At 47.7% G+C, this 21,203-nt stretch overlaps 1 protein-coding gene across 2 annotated transcripts; it reads right to left on the minus strand.

Annotated features, from left to right (window-relative positions):
* Positions 1-304: 304 nt before the first annotated feature.
* Positions 305-20,887, minus strand: TXN2 (thioredoxin 2). 2 transcript variants are annotated; one of them, XM_048832985.2, is made up of 4 exons: positions 20,763-20,887; positions 19,699-19,967; positions 14,855-14,978; positions 305-7,744 (listed from the first exon to the last, which is right to left on the minus strand). In XM_048832985.2, exons 2-4 carry the CDS (start codon positions 19,965-19,967, stop codon positions 7,628-7,630), a joined length of 510 nt encoding a protein of 169 aa, XP_048688942.1. In that variant the 5' UTR covers positions 20,763-20,887; the 3' UTR covers positions 305-7,627. The 2 variants fall into 2 exon arrangements, with proteins under 2 accessions (XP_048688942.1, XP_048688951.1); XM_048832994.2 differs by lacking the exon at positions 20,763-20,887 and adding an exon at positions 20,730-20,757.
* Positions 20,888-21,203: the final 316 nt, after the last annotated feature.

Below are 21,203 nucleotides of genomic sequence, written 5' to 3' on the forward strand. Positions count from 1 at the left end.
TTGTATGGCAACTTCCACCTTCTCTGTATCTATATATGTATCTTCTTACTATATGTTCCATTCTGTGCATCCGACGAAGTGGGCTGTAGCCCACAAAAGCTTATGCTCTAATAAATTTGTTAGTCTCTAAGGTGCCACAAGTACTCCTTTTCTTTCTTCTAACCCCTGAGTCCTCCAAGCATCTCCAGTCCCTGGGCCACTGGACACTCACGGAATCCACAGATCTGCTACTTCCAAAGGAAGAATAGTACGCTCCAGTTTACCAGTTCCACCACAGAGCACCGCTTAACACACAGCATTGAGATTTGTTTATAGCAAAACCAAGCCTATGTTTATTTAACAAAGAACAGAGTCTCAAATGACAGCGAGCAGAAATACTGGAAACAAAGGATTACATATAAAAGAATAACATGTACACTAGAGCCTAAACTTAACTAATAAGGCATTCCCCTCTCTGCGAAAGGTTAACTCACCCAAAGTTCCTTTCCCTGCTTCAAACAGCCAGACCGGCTGTGATCCACCTTTTATAAAACAAGCCAGCTGGCAGCTTGTCCCCCTGGGGAAGCACACCAGGGTGGCCCTTTGCAACCCCAGATATGTCAAAACAATTCTGTTCTCTTTTATCCATAAACTGACATGCTCCTGCTGTTTGTTTCTTCCTGTAGATTTTGCAATCGCTTGTTAATTACTTAATTTTGAGTAGGTGGTGGCTCCGTATGCACATAGGTATCCATTGTGAAGTAGACCAGTGGCTCTCAATCTTTCCAGATTACTGTACCCATTTAAGGAGTCTGATTTGTCTTGTGTACCTCCCAAGTTTCACCTCACTTAAAAACTACTTGCTTACAAAACCAGACGTAAAAATACCAGTGTCAGAGCATACTATTACTGAAAAATTGCTTACGCTCTCATTTTTACAATACGATTATAAAACAAATCAATTAGAATATAACTATTGTACTTACATTTCAGCGTATAGTACATAGAGCAGTATAAACAAGTCGTATGAAATTTTAGTTAGTACTGACTTTGCTAGTGCTTTTTATGTAGCCTGTTATAAAACTAGGCAAATAGCTAGAAGAGTTGATATGCCCCCTGGAAGACCTCTGCGTACCCCCAGGGGTATACGTACCACTGGTAGGGAACCACTGAAGTAGACAATGCTCAGTTTGAATATAACTAGGCAGATAGATAAACGTCTCCTGCCTGTCTGAAAGGAAGACATTTGTCACCTCTTGGTGACCTGATTTAACTCACTGACCTTAAGAACATAATTTCTAGTATAGGTGCATAACTCCTCACATACAACCCGTACATACATTTTGCAGGGATTATGATGCCCAGTGTGTTACTGGCTCTGAGCAGAGACCTCATAGGCCGCCCTTTAGTGAATTAGTATGTATATAACTGACCAAGGGGTTCCCTGTAAAACTCTGCACCCCATGTCCTCTGCCAGTTGGCATCAAGAGATTTCCAGGTCACACACATACAGGCAGCTACCCACGTAATTCCCTGCCGCTGAGTGGGTTTGGGGTATTTCTTAATGGAGTTCTGAGGGTCCCCCTCAAAAGGGCTACATCTTTCTGGCCAAGGACTTCACCAGTATTAGTCTACAACAACCCCAGCTGGAGAAGAAACACCTTCCCCCAGCATGCTCTCTGTGCAGCACTCCCACCTCCTGCCAAGGAGAGGTGGACTGGGAATAACACCTGAACTGGCCTGCATAGCAGTGCTAATCCTTAACCCCAAGGCTATCAGGCCTTCCCAGTGCAGCACCAAGCCTCTGCTGGCCTTGGCAGGAAGAGACCAAACCCGGAAAATGACTCTAGATCTCCTTAATGGCAGCGAAGAGCATGAACACTAGACCACAGCTAGGCCTGAGACTTGTGGCTGAAGCCCTGCTAAGAAGAAAGAAGAACAGGAGATTTTATTTGGTTGTTTCCTGCCACTGGCCAGACTGTAAAAATCATAATGCAGAACAATAACCCCTCACGTCTCAGCAGCTACCTGAGGAATTTCCAGCAATCAGTGAGTTGAAGGACAACAAGAACTTTGCATGTTTTTTTCTGGGTGTTTTTTTATCTGCACGATTTACATTGTGGATAATCCCCTCTGTCTCCTGCAGAGCTGAGCTCTTGCTGTCAGAGAGGAAGATGTGCTAACCCAGGCCAGCCTCTGGTGCTATGTGTTCTCATTTTTCACATATGTTGCTCTGAGCAGCGGGAGGTTGCTTTTCTGTAGGAACCCTGAGTCACTCTTAGCCTCCTGCAGAGAATATTTCACCCATGTTTATCATTGCCTTGCTGAAAGCACTCACCCTATACCCAAGTTACAATGTTGCTGCAGGACAGATTGTCTAGCCAGGAAATTATTTGATTTGTAATAGCCCCATTCAGCATGAAGGGACTCAAAGCACTGTACAAATATATTCTAGCAGCCACTGATCACACTTATAAGAGTTAAAAGTTGCAAAGTAGTTTGCATTATATTTTCCCCCCCCCATCTTATTTTCAGAGGATCATAACTTTCCAAAACATTCATTTTGTCAGCTGAAACTTGCTATGCTTGGTTTCTCTTCACAGGTGAATATTCCTGGAAAGTTTGGGCCAAACCTATTCAGTCATTCCTGAATTATGGCAGAGTGAAAAAAAAAGCCATTTTTGCACCACCCTATAAAGAAAATATGTTGGCCTGTTGCAACTGTTCCTTTTCCAGCATCACTCAACACTGGCTAAACTTTGAAAGATTAAACTTGGTGTAAGCAGCGTCCCTAATGATCAGAAAGGGCTCTGGCAATTTGCTCAAAAATTCAGATAAAAGAAACAACACAGTTATATAAACATTAGAAAACACGCTCCAGCATGTGCGCTGCGTAACACTCCATGAAGGGTGACTCTGCTCTGTTAGCCAGGCCTGTGGAGCCATTATCTGTGCAGGGCCATGTGCTCCGAACCAGCAGTTAAAGCTGATCAAAGCAAGAGTGGGAGCTCACCAACTCTCTTGTCACCACAGGTCTGGGTGTTAAGTGGCGAAGCAGCAGCGTCCCGCCCTGCAGTAGGGGAAAGGGAACAAATGTAGCCAAAAGAAGTTCCTCCCCTCCCCCCTCCAGGCCCCATCAGCCTGCCTAAGCTCCTTGTGCAGAACTGGTTTGGGCACATCGGTAGTTCTCCGATCTATGTCCAGCAGGATAGAGAATCTGTGTTGATGTAACACAAACAAGCCTAGGAAGTCTGGGGGCATCTTCCCTGGAAAGTGCTGGTGCATTTTAGACAATGTTAAGTTGATTTTTAAAAAAGGTTTTATGCAAAACCCTTGTTTTGTGTATTCCTTATCTGTCCTTCTCCCTGGGGGGAAGTCAGAGCTAGTGTAGGGGAGGGGAGTAGGGTTCTCCCACAGAAGAGGAGCTGGCAGGAGATGGATCTTCCCACAGAAAGGAGGCATGTAGGACGGGGTCACCTTTTCTTTCCCCATCAACTGCAGCTGCTCTACCCACTGGCAGAAACGGCTGTGTGCTTCCTCATGGTCACCGATGGTTAAAAGATAGCTCCAGGGACACTCCTCCATAAAAGCAGAGGGCCATGAGCTGCCAGAGGGTTGTGAGCAGACGCCTAGTGCATTTTAATTTAGTTTTATGACAAATATCTTAATCATCAGGGTCTTGGAAGCTTTGGGGTTTGAATCAGCACTTAGAAATTGACATGTTCCTCTGACGCTGTAGGAACAGCACCAGCATCCCCTGTACCAAGTTCCCAAACTCCCTCCTACTGAAGATAGGAAGCAGCTGCCCAGTGGGCTGCTAGTGCTATTCCTTTACTCCAGCATCTCCATGGAAGGACGGCAGGCCTGGCTCACTCCCCGGCATCCTTAAGGAGCATTTCTCCCCAAGAATGAGGTGAGATGGAGGGATGGATGCGGCCTCTCCCCGGCACTCTTGCTCTCTGGGGTGATTGGAGAGAAGCACATTCTCAGGCTTGTCTCCTGAAGGCCTCATGTTTCCACCATTTGTTTCCTCTAGCTGTAGGGGAGGGCTGGGGGCTTTCCTCTTTGGTGTTGCCATTCTACCTGCCTTTCCCTCCTCCTATCCCATTGGGTCCCCCTGGCTCCCATGCCCCTTGGGGAGGATGATCCCAACTGCTGCAGCTGCATTGAATGACAAGACAGAGGCAACTGCTCCCTACTCTGATTCATCTCCTCTACGCTCACAAGGGAGCAGCAGATGTGGGGGGATGAGCCACACTCCCAGGCACAGCAGCCCCTTGTGGCAGGACACCATAACTGCAGGTGAGCTTTCAGGCAGCTCCAGGCCACAGGCTAGAACTGTAATTTCCATGACAGGAGAGTAAAAGCCTGAGGTCCTGGCCAGATCAGGACTAACAGCAGCTGTTTTCCAAGCTGTAAAAAGGGGATATTTATTTACCTACATCACAGGACAGATTGCACAGAGTTCTGCAAATGGTGTTGGTCTCTTCTGTTCAGCCTTTGCTTTGTAATCACAAAGTACTAAGTGTTATTACTATATGGCAGGAATGCTGAAAGGATAAACATCTCCCTGTCCTGCAGCCTCCCAGAGAGCCCAGACGGGGGGGTGGGGGTGGTGGTGGAAGATGACCAGGGGACAGTTTAAAGAACGGAAGCGAAAGGAAGGACAGAAACATTTGATGTGAAGAGACACTCATGTAGGGTTCATTTAAAGTCCATGACTCCTGCATTTTAAATATAGCTGTATAGTTATAGCACATACACACATGACTGTGGTGCGGCCACTGGTAAGACAGAGCACAGCAAAGGTTTAACAGAACAGAGCAACACCATGCATGTTTCAAAACAGGAAGTGAAGAACACAGCATCCCTGGTGCAACAGAAACAAAGGGAAGCATTTTAGTCACTAATATGGAGAAATCTGTTAGTGCTGTGGAACAGCCTTTTGCATTAGCCCCTTTGCAACAGACCATCATGTTCAGTGTGTGTGAAAACTGCCATATAACACCCTGACTCAGACCATGTGCAAACCTTCCTGATGACACCAACATGGGGAGATTGTTATTAGCAGACATCATTAGCACGTAACAGCTTCACTCCGCAGAGACAATAAAAAAGGGATTAAAATTAAAGTCCTGGACCCAGATTTTCAAAGGTACTTAGGCTCCTAACTGGCATCAACAACAATGGAAGTGAAATATCTTTGAGTATCAGGCCCTGCTGCCTAAAACATCCTTGCACTTCTCTGCCCTTTTCATTATTTCTCTACTGGGTCAAAGGTGTGCCCAGGCATTTTGGGACTTCAAGGGAGAATCAGATGCACAGAAAACGCTACCCTCTTCCCGCCACTGAAAGTGGTGCTTCGTAGGGGTGGCTAAAGAGGGAAATCTCTGAGCATATCAAATACTTGGGTACTCAGTATTCATGTTACAGAAGCAATTGTACATATACCCCCATCGTAAAGTTTGCCAGTAACTCTGTGCTTTGACACTGGAATACCACAGAAATCCCAAGCTAGACTTTTCCCTTGGAAGGAAATGGTAAAATAGCTAATTTATACTGTCTCCTGTACACACAATGCAAAGTCAAAGTCTGTTTTTTCCTGTTTTAGGGTGATGGTAAGGCATGCAAGTTAACTATTATAAGAACATATGATGGTGCTCCCCTGTTTTTCCTGCATATGCTGGAAAATGGACAGTCTTTACTAGAAGTGAGAATACTGTAGTGAACTGGTATTGCCAGGGGAATTTAAAGAGGCATGGCACTACTGCCAGGATTAAAACCCTTCCATTTCAACAGGTTGGCAGGGGCTCTTTAATGATCATACGTGGCCAAGAGCTGTTTTAAATCTCATTCAAAAGATGTCAACTCCAGCAGCAGAGCTACAGAGCGACACAGCAAAGCATTAGTTCAGCATTGGCCCAAAGTGAAGAGTGCCCCCTACTGGGCCACTGGTATCACTTCCTGCAGTGGAGCAGCCAGTCTTACCCCGCTTTGAGATAAGAACAAAACTGCCAGCCATATCGTGGCTACAGCCCAGCACCTATGGACTTTCATCACCACTCCTTAAAATGTACTGCTCGTTATAAAGTGTGATGGCACTGCTGGAGGAAAATGCCTTAGCTGGTTGTAATAATGTAAGTGCTGGGAGAAGACTGAGTTCAGAGCCAAGGCGGGGTAAGGGAGACTGAAGACAAACAGAAACAAAAAGCCTATAAAGGCAGTAAATATTGACAGTATTCTGAGGCGTGTGGCATAAATGCACTGAAATTAAGCCTCTTTGATATACAGGAAAAGCCAGGCAGTGGCCCTAGGTTTCATCCTGAGAACACTAATTTGCAGTTGCTGGATGGGAGTAGCTGAGGGAGAGGTTAGGGAAGGTGGCAGCAGCTGCTGCTACGCAGGTAGGATGGAGGCAGGTGCAAGGAACAAGCAGAAAGGGCAGGCAGGGTGGGGAGAGGCAGCTGAGAGGGACTGCACTCAACTAGAGTTATGAATGTATAAACTCATGACCATCGTTTAAAGGCCAGCCTAGTTAAAGTCCAAAGGCAGAGACCCCTCCTCATCACTTCCCTCCACACCACCAACATTTTCCTCAGCAGCTAGTCCCTGCAGCCTCTTGTGAGGGTTCTGCACCAGAGTTCAGTGATAAGAACAGCTTCAATTATGCAAACAGACAGGAAGTAGAGGAGGGGTGAGAACACGCTGTGGTTCATTACTGGCAGGAGCCAATGTTCCTCCTCGATCAGGAGATGCATCAGCTTTCTGGGTCTCAGAATCCAGCAGCACCTGAAACAAGTCCCACCAGTCCATAGAGCCAGAGGAGCTGTGCTGGGAGCTGCACAGAAATAATGGTATTAAAACAAGCAAGTGCATTAAGTTTTAATACTAATGAGTCACTCCCAACATTCTTAAATCCCACCCTGCACTCCCACCCCACTGTTTCCATCTGGGGAGCCCCTTATCTATGCTCAGCTATCACAGCAGCATCATCCCTTACTACTCCTCCCTCCTTCGTGGGCAGGTGAGAGTTGCCCCATGATTTCAGAGAGGGTTTTTTTCTACAGAACTACACAGAAGTGATTAATAAAGTTCTCTTTATTACAGACCTACAAAAGCCCCCCCCCCAAAATGTTTCTCTTCATAAATCAGCAGCAGGGGAGAGTGTGGCATAGGCTCAAGGAGCCACAGAGGATTCATACTTGTCCCAGCAACATGAGGACAAGGATGCAGGTATCATGGATGAAGCAGAGCAATCCCCGATTTTAACAAACCCACCCAGAGCAAATATGTGTCCACATCCTGCAGAGAGTAACCACCCAGTGCTCTGGGTCTGGATAGTAGAGAAATGATAAACACACCTCTAATTCAGCAGCTGTCTTGCTTTCCCCACTGCCAGTTCTTTGCCGACAGACGGAAGCCCAATTCCAGCTTCTCCCCACCCATTTTGAGGATGAGCGGCCTTACTTCTCACCATCCCTCAGAATTGCTCAGGACTACTGCTGTTCCAGAGGAGAAGGTGGGCCACACCTACACACAAAAAAGGGCACAGATTCTACAAGGCAGTTCAGTTTTGCTTCACGCCTCCCCTGGCAAGAGAACGTGCAACATGACCAAATCCAGAGTCCTGGGTGCAGGTTTCTCTTGTTCAGGCTCCAATGAGTTTCTTAAGGAAGGCCTCCAGCTGATCCTCATCCTTTATCCCCACAAACTTATCCACTACGTCTCCGTTCTTCATAGCCAGTACAGTTGGCACAGCTGAGACCTGGAAGGCAGAGAGGGCACAAACAGACACACAATAAGCTATGCTGGGAAGAGCCCAGCTGCACAATGGCTTTGAAGGATGACCTGCAAAGCACACACACACACACACACAAAAGGCTTGGGCCTTTCTGTATAATTCATAAAGGACTGAAAAGTTTTCGGGGTTTTATTTTTCCTGCTTGCTTTTGACATTAGAAATTCAGGGCCTCTCTAGTCTAGAACAGTGGTTTTCAATCTGGGGTCTGGAGCCACCTGGGGGGGCTGCAAACAAGTTTCAGGGGTCCACTAAGCAGAACCAATGTTAGACTTGCTGGGGTCCAGGGCAGAAAGCCTAAGCCCTGCTGTGCAGCTTAGCTTTGTGGGGCACCCCATGGTATGGGGCCCTGGGCAACAGCCCTGATGGCTACTCCCTAATGCCAGCCCTAGCTTTTATATGTAGAAAGCAGGTGTTGTGGCACAAGTGGGCTATGGAGTTTTTATAGCATGTTGCAGGGGCCTCAGAAAGAAAAAGGGTGAGAACCCCTGGTCTAGACGATCATAGGGCAGCTGGAGAACGTGCTCAGCGATTTAATTAAGGTGCAAGAGCTAACAACGAACATTGTCCAAGACATCCTCCAGCAAAACCATGGAAGGCATCGATGCTGCTCATGTTTTTGAGCCTTATGTATGCACTGATTTAACTAAAATCAATCCATGCAGCTTTTGTAGTTTAGACAAGACTCAAGATTAAAAATGCAGACAAAATACCTATTTCCCCCCCAATAAAAATAGTAACCTCTCCTCCCACCACCCCTTTTATCTCATCACAAGGCAGTGCAGGAGGGAGCAAACCCAATGGTTTAGAAATCTTTTAAAGTGCCCTATAAAGTATATTTTACACTGGGTAGTTGTTCCCTACAATTCAACGTGGACCAGAGTGGAACTGCACCTTTCCGCAGGTAGGAGAGGATTCCTTGTCCTCCCCCTCCACCCTTGGAGAAGTATTCTTGTGTTAGCTCTAGACTGTGTCCCTCTCCCCCCCCACAATCCATCTCTTTCCTTCTCCCTGCTCTCACAGCTCATGGCTTCACTGATAGCGTGGTCAGAGACCACCACCTGCTGAGCCTTGCTGATTAGGTAGGGGAAGAAAAGCGCTCAAACTGAGCTGGCAGGCAGGTAGTGGCTTTGGGTGTTACTCCCTCAGATGATCCCCCACAAGCTTTGTTCAAAACTAAGGAAGTAACTGTGCAAAGGATGGCACTCAGGATCAAAGCAAAATCCACAGGGACTCAGTCAGGGGGATGAGAAACCTTGCGGCCCTCTTTTGGGGAAGGCGTAACTAGGCTCAGACCAGCATGGAATGGCAAGGGAAAGAATTTGGTAGCATTTCAGAACAGCCAGCCACATACCTCCTGCTACTTCATGGCCCTTAGCTGTAGAGCACTTATCTCCTGGAATGTGTCCCATCCTTATCTTGTAGGCTATCCATCCTGGGAATGCATCCACTCAGCAAGTACATTCCCAGCTGCACTGTCTCTTGCTGCCATCAGGGATCTGCCACCCACACAAATCCTCCCCACAGGAAATCCCTCTGAGATCTGGCTCTTCTCTCACCAGCAGTTTGACATAAAAGAGGTTTTGTTCACCCTGTCCCTCCCCCACACCCATCCAGAACAGTTCCCTGTGTATATCCTCCAGGGCTTTGTACAGACCAGTTTTAGATAATTCAGGCACTGAGGCTCCTACCGCCACTTGCCCAATGCCTGCTTAATCTGTGTTCTTTAGCACCCCCTAGTGACTAGTTGTAGAAGTGCACTGTAGCCCTGGAAAGCTGCTCACCGTACACATGGTGTGGCTGATGTGCCGGTGTATGAATTTTTTTCTTTTTCAGGAAGAAAGGATATAACGGGGGAGCACTGAGCTTGCCTTAATTATGCCCTCCCGGGGCAACGTAGTTGTTACTTTTCAGGGATCCTTCCTCATGCCCCTAATGTAGATTAAACAGCAAGTGGAGTTACACGTGAGGCTATTTTATAGACGAGTTTGGTTAACTAACCAGCCGCTTTAAAGGTCACATGATCAAAGCAAGCGCTAGTCCAAGCGAGGAACAGCGGCAGCCTCCAGAGCTGAAGAGGAGCAGTTAACTTAATGCTGAGTTACAAGCCTTTGTGCGTGGGCCAGCATGAACCTCACGTGCACCTGTGGCTGAGCCCTCCCTCTCCTCCCACGCACCCTGAACCACACTCAAAATATCAGCCTACGTACAGAACTGGCAACGCGCACGGAGCTAAGCGTTTCTCGTCCCTGACCCTTCCTTGGGGTGGCAGCAGGAGCACTGGTCTCCACACTAGATATGCTAGTGCTGGGCTGTGCCTCTAAGGGTATGTCTACATGGCAGCCGGGAGGTGGAGCGAATACGTACCCAGGGGCTCAGAGGGGATTGTACCTGGGTGGCTAGCCAGAGCCGCCACGGTCACGCGGCTATTCTTAGCGTGCTAGCTTGAGCAGAGCTAGCGCATTTTCATCTCCTCGAGCTGAGCATCTCCGCCCAGCTGCTGTGTGCGTGGTCTCTAAGGGACACGGCCCAGAACTCACAGCCTTTTTTTGGGGGGTGAGGAAGGGGGAGAGGAGGCAGCGCAGAGGGAGGGGACAGCTAGAGTGGCTTTCAGCTACTCTGTGCTTCCAGATGCTGAACTGCTCCAGGGGGGCCGAGCGGCTCCCAGCATAGCTTAAAAAGTCTCATGGGACCATCTAACTTACAACAGCATCCCAGGATGTCTTATGGGCAGCCCCTATACCAGGGCTGGTCCGCAAGTCCTCGGGTTCTGTACTGCCTGCACCAGGGAAAATCTCCCCCAAACAGAACCAGGGCTGTTAGGCCTCCTTTACACCACTCCAGCACTTTTACGCAGCATAGAGAGACCAGAGAAGAAGTGAGGATTTCACCAGTAAGTTTAGGAACAATGTAGGGAACTCCGGACAGGAACAAGCGACTACTGCAGCAATGTCTCCAGCCAAAGGAATCCCACTGCTAGCTTTCCAAAACTACCACACCAGCCAGTCTATGCATTGACCAGCAGCAGCGTGGGAGAAGGGGCTGAGCTTTCCCAGCTAGGATTAAAATGCATCCTGGCAACAAGCCAGTGCAACTGAAAGTGAGAGAGAATCCCACACAGAGCAGATCAAAGCCAAAGTACTCCCCTCTCTTTGCCCTTGTGGTTAAGAAGGGAAGCGACAGTGGGGTGGAAAAGCTGTGTTCTGAGACCTCCTGAAAAGTGGGTGTTGGATGAGAAGGGACTGAGAATCTAAAGGAGAACAGATTATTGTCTTGGGCAGAACTGGATCTGCAAGGTTTCTAGCAGTAGGAAATGCCTCTGGGACCTGTGCTCTGCTGGGACAGCCTGGAGCCAAGGGCAGGCGGGGACCCATGTGAAGGAATGCTCAGGCATTCCAAAGCTCTCTGAGGGGGTCTCTCTCCATCCGCAGCCCCTAAAGAATCCACTGCAGAGAGGACGTTGTGCAATCTCAGGCTGGGCAGCCGGCCAGGGTCTGCATGTGAAGGGGAGGGAGAAACGTGGGAGGAAGCTGGTTTTCTGGCAGCTAGCAGGGGAATTGTGGGGGTGAGAAAAGGGCCTTGAAAATCCCAGGACACAAGCAGAGAACAATTTGAGAGTCCTGGATCCCAGGTGGAAGGGCCCTCAGTTCCTGTTCCTAGAAGAGGATGCTGCTAGCAGGGTACTTCAGATTTCCTGCCCCAGTGTAGGTCGATTTCCGACCCCCTACCCTGAACACCATAGCGTCCTCTTCTTTTGTGCAGACTTAGAACAGCATGGAGCCACTCTGGCCAACCCCTCCAGCTGGTTTTCCAGTTGTCTGGGACTGCTCTGGTATAATTGGAGCAGAAGTGCTACCAGTTACCTATAGCAAGGCTTGGAACAATAATGATTAAGCTATTTGATCCCTAATCTCTTATCTGTGGACAGCACAATCCTTACCCAGTGCCTGGTGTACATCTCTTGGCTTCAAATACTTCACTGCTTAAAAAAATCGCAACCTCTCCCAGTGTGTCCTCATTAGCACCCTCAAACACATCCTCCATGCTTAATGACAACATTCCTCAACTTTGGTCTGGGCATGTATGTCCGGGCACTGTTACAGAGCAAAGCCCCCACCACCGACCTTAACAGAGGATGCAAGCTGTGCAGACCCTCCACGCCTGCTGGAGAGTTCTGTCACTTTAAAGGGAGAGGGAGGGAAGAGACTGGCTCCACTTTGCCCCAAAGGCTTACCCACTGCAACCTGGGAGTAACAGCATGTGACACCCCACCCCCCACTCTTGGAGAGATGACATTCCCCAGAGGCTGGTTGACAGCTGGCTGGCAGGTTTTTTTTGAGCTCCTTGTCCTAGCTTCAGCCCTGGCTCAAAGATGTGAGGTTTTAATCCCTAAAGGGAAGGAGCACAGCTCTCCTCTCCAATGGGAGAGTGAATATTAACCCTTTTTTGCTGCAGGGTCTTATTGTAGACTACAGCAGCAGTGTTCTTTGTACACTAGGTACTGGGAAGGGGAGACACCAGGTCCCTAGGGCCGAACTGGGGGATTTTTCAGTTTCTCAAATGAGCTTTTTTTTTTTTTTTTTTTTTTTTTAAATAAAAAGGCCGAATCCTTCTCTGTGTTCAGTTATTCCTCCCAAAGCACCCGGTGGCAGTGCGGAGGACAGAGAGTTCACATGCATAGCAGTGGAAAGATGGGTTAACCTAAGTGCTGAGGACCCAACCTGCTAGAAAATGGATGAGTTTATTCCTCCCGCCACATACATTCCCTTTCCCTCCCCAAAAAAACAAAGCCGTGTGATATAGCTTGAGGATGAGACATTAACACCTATGAAATCCTTTTATGGCTTGGGAGGGAGAGCCAGTGAATGAGAGGGGCTGGGAAGGGATTCAGCCTACTCTGCATCTTTAGGGCAAACGGTGTTGATCACGTGACACGGGTGTTTAAGAGCACACTGGGCTAAATGTTAGGCCCATCGTTCCATCGGCTGCCTTGCATTTGGAGCGACCTGCAAGCTCTCCGCGTCGCTGCCTGTCCTTGTGTTATACATCTGTACAGTGCTTTGCACCATGGGGCTTGGAGTCTTTAGGCACTATCCCAATACAAACACCAGCAATATTCAAGAAGAGCCTGAGAGCTACAAATAGAGATGACTGAAGGCTTGGGGTGTGTATCTACTGACACACATAAAACAGGAGTCCCTAAGCAATCACATACCTCCTACCCCAACATGCTGCTGCACTGACAAGTAGGGCTGTCAAGCGATTAAAAAAATTAATTGCGATTAATCACACTGTTAAACAATAATAGAATACCATTTATTTAAATTTTTTTGATTTCTACATTTTCAAATATATTGATTTAAATTATAACACAGAATACAAAGTGTACAGTGCTTACTTTGTATTTATTTGATTACAAGTATTTGCACTGAAAAATAAATAAAATAAATAGTATTTATCAATTCACCTTTTAAAAGTACTGTAGTGCAATCTCATCATGGAAGTTGAGCTTACAAATGTAGAATTATGTACCAAACAACTGCATTAAAAAATAAAACAGTGTAAAATGTTAGAGCCTGCAAGTCCACTCAGTCCTACTTTTTGTTCAGCCAATTGCTCAGACAAACAAGTTTGTTTATATTTGCAGGAGATAATGCTGCCTGCTTCTTGTTTACAATGTCACCTGAAAGTGAGAACGGGTATCGTCATGGCATTGTTGTAGCTGGCGTCACAAGATATTTATGCGCCAGATGCGCTAAAGATTCATATGTTCCTTAATGCTTCAATCACCAATTCCAGGGGACATGTGTCCATGCTGATGACGGGTTCTGCTCGATAACAATCCAAAGCACCGTGGACCAATGCATGCTCATTTTCATTATCTGAGTCAGATGCCACCAGCAGAAGGTTGTTTTTCTTTTTTGGTGGTTCGGGTTCTGTAGTTTCCACATCGGAGTGTTGCTCTTTTAAGATTTCTGAAAGCATGCTCCACACCTCATCCCTCTCAGATTTGGAAGGCACTCCAGATTCTTAGACCTTGGGTCGAGTGCTGTAGCTATCTTTAGAAATCTTGCATTGGTACCTTCTTTGTGTTTTGTCAAATCTGTAGTGAAAGTGTTCTTAAAATGAACAACATGTGCTGGGTCACCATCCGAGACTGCTAGAACATGAAATATATGATAGAATGCTGGTAAAACATAGCAGGGGACATACAATTCTCCCCCAAGGAGTTCAGTCACAAATTTAATTAATGCTTTTTTTTTTTTAAATGAGCGTCATCAGCATGGATGCATACCCTCTGGAATGGTGGCTGAAGCATGAAGAGGAAAATGAATGTTTAGCATATCTGGCATGTAAATACCTTGCAATGTCGGCTACAAAAGTTCTGTCTTAACGACTGGCTGAACAAGAAGTAGAAATGAGTGGACTTGTAGGCTCTGAAGTTTTACATTGTTTTGATTTTTAATACAGTTATGTAACAAAAAAAAAATCAATCTCCATTTGTAAGTTGCACTTTCAAGACAAAGATTGCACTACAGTACTTGTATGACATGAATTGAAAAATACTATTTCTTTTATCATTTTTATAGTGCAAATATTGGTAATCAAAAATAATATACATTTTGATTTCAATTACAACACAGACTACAATAAGAAAAGGAGAACTTGTGGCACCTTAGAGACTAACAAATTTATTTGAACATAAACTTTCGTGAGCTACAGCTCACTTCATGCTCAAATAAATTTGTTAGTCTCTAAGGTGCCACAAGTACTCCTTTTCTTTTTGCGAATATAGACTAACATGGCTGCTACTCTGAAATAGACTACAATATATATGAAAATGTAGAAAAACATCCAAAATATTTAATAAATTTCAACTGGCATTCTATTGTTTAACAGTGCAATTAAAACTGTGATTAATTTTTTAAATCACGATTAATTTTTTTTTTGAGTTAATCACGTGAGTTAACTGATTAATTGACAGCCCAACTGACAAGCCTTTCCTTAACATAAGGATACCCTTATGCCCCCGCCTAGCCACCGCTGGAACAGCGTCCTCCTGCTCCTGGCCCATACCTCATATTCAATGGCCAGGTCTGTGTGATCATCAATGTCCACTTTCGCCATCAGCACCTTCCCCTGCTGCTTGGCCACCATCTTCTCTAACCTGGGGCCCAGGATCTTGCAGGGGCCACACCACCTCACAGGGAAGAAAAAGAGCAGGCATTACACAAGAAACTGCTAGGCATCCATAGTTTGATTCACACCATTCATGGTATTTCACAGGCAACCTGATCACCACCTAACCCCTCCTCCCTACACTGACCTTTACACTATGGGAAATTACCACAATTTAAACACCAAGGGTGAACATTAACCAACCGCTTTTGCAATCGTTAGACTCAGAATCACCGTCAGAAAGTAACACAAGTTCTGAGACTGTCTTCACTATGGAGCCTATGCTGGCATAGCCCCTTAGTGTAAACACAGCCTACACTGAGGGTACGTCTACACTACAGCAGCACAGGTACAGTGCTGCTGCTGTAACGTAGATGCTTCCAACATGGACAGAAGGGTGTTTTCTGTCAATGTAGATAATCCATCTTTCAGAAGCAGCAGCTACGTCGATGGACAAATTCTTCCATCAAACTAGCTGTGTCTACAGCTAGGTCGACTTAACTATGCTGCACAGGGGTGACAGTTTTCACAGCCCTGAGTGATGTAGCTAGGTCAACCTAAGTTTCAGGTGTAGACCAGGCCTGACAAAAGGAGTTTTTCTCTTGGTATAGGAACACCACCTCCCTGAATGACAAGCCCACTTCTGTTGACATAGCTGCATCTACACTGGGGATTTTGTCAGCAAAGCTATGCCAGTCAGGGGTGTGGGTTTTTGATACCCCTGACCAACACAGCTATGCCAACATAACAAGCATAGACCAAGCCTGGATTGCAACACAGTTTAAAGAGAGGCTTCCATAAGAAATAATTAAATCAGGGGAAGATGGGAAGAGGCTAATATTCAGTGTTAGCCCATTACTCTTGAAACACCTCAGTCTCCAAAGTGGTTGCTGTGTTTACCTACGGGCTCTGTTTCACAGCAAAATCACTGTCACTGAGAGGTTGTCTCTATTTAAAAAAAAGAAAAAAACCACAACAACAGACACTACCTGTACCAAACTCTGGTATTAGCAAGAGTTTGAACGGAAGCTATTGGTGCTAATCAAAGCGCTGAGCTCTTCCTCTCACTGCACTTGGAGTCATACTGCCCAGCTTACACTGATCTCAGTCCCTCCTACCCTCACAAAGAAAAGACTAATAAGTCCCAAACTCTTACATCATGCTTTAGATTGAAACCACAGCTGATTTTGCTCCCTATGCTACCCCCAATAGCTTTTGGTCTCTCTATCTGAGGACATACAAATTGATCCTCCTTCTCACGGCCCCAGTCATCATTAGTTTCCATTTCAGTCTGTCGCTCTTGTCCATTTAGATTGAGAGTTTTCCAGACTCTATGCTCTGTGTTTGTATAGAACCAAGCAAAAAAGGGGGCCTTTATGTTGCTTGGGGACACTAGGTGCCACCAGACACAAATGAGACAGAAAATTATTACTACTATAATTTAGCAGATAACATCTTGGATCTATTTCCATTGTTAGTCAATGGCAAAATCTTTATCAATGCCAACTGCTGATGTTAGCAAAAGCCTTTGCCAATACCAACTCATTGCTACTGGTGAAAGTCTTTTCTCAGTGTAAACAGCATTCAAAAAAATGGGACAGATATTATATAATTTGATTATAGATGAGACTATGAACTTCTCAGCAACTACTTCTGGTCACCCGGGAACTAGTAGCTGCTAAAGAAAACATGAAGGTAACAAGAGGAGTATTTGGAATGATTTAAAAATTGCCTGGAGATTAATTTGGAGGACACAGATCACTTGTAATACACAGCTTTCATGCAGCCATTTGTTCTAGTTGTCTGTTTGGGCCTAAATGTCAATAAAGAAAACATAACGAGCTTGTGCTGCACATTTAATGCTAGCAAGTATCCTTATGACACAGTAAGAAGAGAACCTCATGAGCCATAATGGGAGCGAGCTGAACTGTAGGGCAGTAAAATGTAGCAATAAAATAGATTCTGGTGTTTGTCACTGTCAGACTGTGGGCTGAAAAAGGTGGAAGCCAAAATAATATTAAGTAAATAAAAAGCTTACTAAGACTGGGGTTGTTATGCGTGTTCATTCTGTTACTGTGATGAAGTGGGAATCTTCTGTAATATTCTTATGAATGATATACATGACAGTGACTTACTTGAGTAGGGATTGGCACCCCATAGGTGTAGAGCAGTAGACATGAGGTGTTGGGTCACCTAACTGCCTGGGGCAGTATGAATGGGTCCTTGAAGGACTGGCCAACACTGACCCCTATCAGTGAAGGATTCAGAAAGACTACGGTAATCCCAACAACTGAACAATTGACAATGATCCACAGGAACTCCAGCAGGTGGAACATGTGAATTCAGCAGGAGGAAGACAATGGACCAAGAGATGAGAAGATGCTAAGATACAAGCTGGTCTTTGGAGAGACATGGGATTGACAGGCGAAGAGACAAAAACATGGAGAGAGAGCGGAAACGGATTCCACAGCCGCTTTGCTGGCTGATTGCACTGGCTCGGCCAGTATGAATTATGTCTTAGCATAGAGACTTAAAGGTTAACTTAAGGACTTTCCAGTGCTGTGTTACAGTTGACTAATAAAACCTACTCTGTTTGGAAAAGGCTGCCTGGTGTCACTGCAAATACTTGCTGAGGTGCACTGGTTCTGGAAGACAGGAAATGTCTCTGATAACGAGTTATCAGTTGGATTTGCTGAGTAGAGCTCAAGAGCCCAGGTGCTCAGTTTTGGAGGCACTGAAGCCGTGTGCCCTACCTTTAAGGAAGAATGGGCACCCTTCAGGATCTGGCACACTGAAAAGGTTCCTGTGTGTGTGTGTGTGTGTGGGGGGGGGCGATGACGACAATGCAGGGTCACGTGCCCCCCCATATTTCTACCAGCATTTGCCAGCCCTGCTCTGTCACATGGGGTGGCTGGACCCCATCCCTGCCCAGCAGCTGCTGGGGGAGCCGGTAAGCTGAGCTCTGTGGGGAGAGGAAGGAGCAACAGCTGGGAGCTGCAGGGAGGGGCCACTGCTATGGGGGGGACCTGCCTGGTGGAGTGCCATGACTCGAGCTGTTCTGGGGGCAGCCAAATATTTAAACTGTGTCCCCTCCTCTCCCCACCCCAATCAGCAGGTATAGGTCATCTCTGCATGCAAGGGACTGTTTAAAGCTGGGCATAGCACAGATGCTATGGATCCATAACAATGACACAATCTATGTTAACATCTTGGTGAAATACCATAAGCGTTATGTTTTGTATACAGGTATTGGTAGCATTCTGTATTGTTGACCAAACTTGCTAAAACCTTACAGAGAAATTCTCTTGAGTTTAGTGTGTTTATGTCTGCACTACGAAACCGATGCCAGCACAGTCCCCTAGTGCAGAAGCAGCCTACATGAGAGAAGATATTCTGGTGGTGTAGGAACACAACCTCCCTGAACGACAATAGCTATGTCAACAGAAACACTCTTCCTTCAGCTGCCTCTACACTGGAGTTTTATCGGCTTAGGTGTGTCAGTCAGGGGTGTGATTTTTCCACTCCCATGAGCAATCCAGCTATGCTGATATAACTTTTAAGCATAGACAAAGTTTAATTCTTTGTGTCACGCAACAGCTTCTGAATGCTGCATTCAATCAATTCCAAAACTCCAGGGAACGTTCTAAGCATCAGTAGCCAGAACTCTATTGATTTGGGGGGGGGGGGGAATAAATAAATCAGAAAACCAGAAGGGGCATTGCGGGGGACACCTGAAGCCCTGCCAACTCTTTACCCAGTCATAACAACTTCTGCAATTGTCTACAGCTCAAAAGAACTGGTTGATGTTAGCAATTAATGTCTTCCAGCACAACATACTCTGTCTCATCTCTGTTCATTCTCCCAATAGAATTAAACACATTGACATCCTGAATGACTTCTCTCCCAGAAAGAAAAATAACGGTGGAGGAAACAGGGCTGTGCACACAGCCTCTGGCATGGTGGGGGAGGAGAATGGGGGACCCTGGCATGTGGGGGAGGAGAATGGGGGACACAGAACACTTGGTGGTTGGGGAAGGAGAGTGAGGGACCCTGGTATGTGGGGAGGGAGAAAGGGAGACACAGAGAGCCGCTAGTTTGGGAGGGAAGGTGGGAATAGGGGGCATGGGGTAATGAGGGTGCACACAGAATTCCTGCAATGGTGGGAGAATGGGTGAGAGAGTAATGGGGGACACACAAAACCCCTGCTGAGGGGGAGGCTGGGGAATGCTTTGGAATGAGTGGAGGGGATAATGGGGGACATGGAGAAAAGGGGCCACACAGAGTGTCTGTCATATAGGGAAATGGGAACAGAGAGCTGCTGGAATGGGGGGGTTGGGCCGAGGGAAATGAGGGGAACACAGAAACCTTTTGCTGATATGGCTTATTCTGTTCTAGGAACGGGTATGAATTATACCAATAAAAGTACTTTCGTGTGGGTAGAAGCTGTCTCTCCACTGGGAGGGTTTGCCGGTATATCTATGCCAGCAAACATGCTTAAGTGTAGTGCTGTTATGAGGCCAGGTCTCTCCCTACATGGATCACAAAGCACTTCAAAAAGATAGGAAGGCACTCTTATCCCTATTTACAGAGGCAGAAACCAAGGCAAAGAGAAGGCAAGTAACTTGCCCAAAGGCACAGTAGCAGAGGCTAAATAGTGAAGAGTGTTACTTGTAGGATGTAAGAGTGAGAGAGAGAAAGAAGGACACTCCAGAGGGGCTCACTGCTCCACACCCAATACTCACTGTGCATGAAAATCTACCACCACCGGCTTCTGGCTGTTCACAACTCTGTCCTGGAAGTCAGACCCATCTTGGATGTTAAAGGTGGCCCTGCAGACAGGTGTGGTAGAAAATGTCCTAATGGAAGCAGGCACAGTGATCTGGGTAAGAGGGACAAGTGATCTAGGGTAGCATGGTGCTGCTGACACCTTGGAGAGGATCGACACAGGTGGCACAGAATGCTTTTTGGGGGAGATGGATAGAAACCTCCTCAGCGCGAGCCTCTGGGCCATCTGTATAATGAAGGGGAAAAGGAATTTGGGATCAGCCCATGCCATGGCGGAAAGGAGAGCAGAAAAACAGCATTTCTGGGTATTATGCTTCTGAACAGCTCTCCAGCCCCAGCAATTCCACTGCTGCTTTCCTCCCGGTTCCTACAGCTCAGCCAATGCCCCTCCCCCCCCCATCATGCCAGCCCTCCCCACAAGTGCTCCTTCTCTATGCCCTGCCACCCCATCTCTGCCATGCCAGCCTCCCAGTGCTCCTCCCTCTTATCCACAGCCCCCTACCATCACAGCCCCTTTCCCCCCATGTCCTGCGCTCCCCCTCCCCCCGTGCCAGCCCTGCCCCCATGTCCTGCGCTCCCCCTCCCCCCCGTGCCCCCATATCCTGCGCTCCCCCTCCCCCCCGTGCCAGCCATGTCCGACGCTTCCTCTCCCCCCCGTGCCAGCCCTGCGCTCCCCCTCCCCCCCGTGCCAGCCATGTCCGACGCTTCCTCTCCCCCCCGTGCCAGCCCTGCGCTCCCCCTCCCCCCCGTGCCCCCATGTCCTGCGCTCCCCCTCCCCCCCGTGCCCCCATGTCCGACGCTCCCCCTCCCCCCATGTCCGGCGCTCCCTCTCCCCCCATGCCAGCTCTACCTCCCCGTACCAGCCCTGCCACCGTGCTCTGCTCCCCCCGTGCCCTGCGCTCCCCCGCCCCCAGCGTGCCAGCCCTGCCGTACCCCTCCCTCACTCACTCACTCACTCCCCCCCGCCCCGCCCCGCCGGCGCAGTCACCCCGCGCGCTGGGCCCGGGGTCCCCCCACTCACCTTCTCGGCGGCGGAGGTGACGCAGACGCTACCGAGGAGCAGATTGGCTGGGGCGGCCGAGGCGCTTCAGGAGCGCAGGGCGACCCTGAACAATGGATTGGCTGAGGAAAGCCAATCTTTCACAGCTTCGCGCTGATTGGCCCTTGAACAGCAACTCCGGGCCGCTGTTTTCTAGTCCTGGAACATGATTGGCTGGCGAAGATGTCCTTCAGGCCCCTGCGTGTAGTTCTAGGCTTTGGTTGGCTACCTTCAGAATACAGGGTGGGCTCCTGGGTGCTGATTGGCTGCTGAGAAGGGGTGTTCAATAGTATGACCGTTCTACCGTCCTCCACCCGCTGCGCCCATGAAGGGCCGAGCTCGGCAGTGCCTCCCCCCCCGCCCATCCCGTGAGCCTAGGGCGCGCGCGGGCTGGCTCCTGCACGAAGGGGGCAGCTGGTGCCC

This window comes from Caretta caretta, chromosome 1 (assembly GCF_965140235.1).
Source record: "Caretta caretta isolate rCarCar2 chromosome 1, rCarCar1.hap1, whole genome shotgun sequence".
NCBI classification, from domain to species: domain Eukaryota; kingdom Metazoa; phylum Chordata; order Testudines; family Cheloniidae; genus Caretta; species Caretta caretta.

What these genes read in the sequence shown, in the direction of transcription:
- TXN2 (XM_048832985.2), bottom strand. Translation starts at nt 19,967, where the DNA reads ATGGCCCAGAGGCTCGCGCTGAGGAGGTTTCTATCCATCTCCCCCAAA. An exon ending in GTGGTAGATTTTCATGCACA is followed by an intron (nt 14,979 to 19,698) that starts GTGAGTATTGGG and finishes CTTCCCTGTGAG; the next exon opens with GTGGTGTGGCCCCTGCAAGA. An exon ending in ACCTGGCCATTGAATATGAG is followed by an intron (nt 7,745 to 14,854) that starts GTATGGGCCAGG and finishes TCTGCCTTCCAG; the next exon opens with GTCTCAGCTGTGCCAACTGT.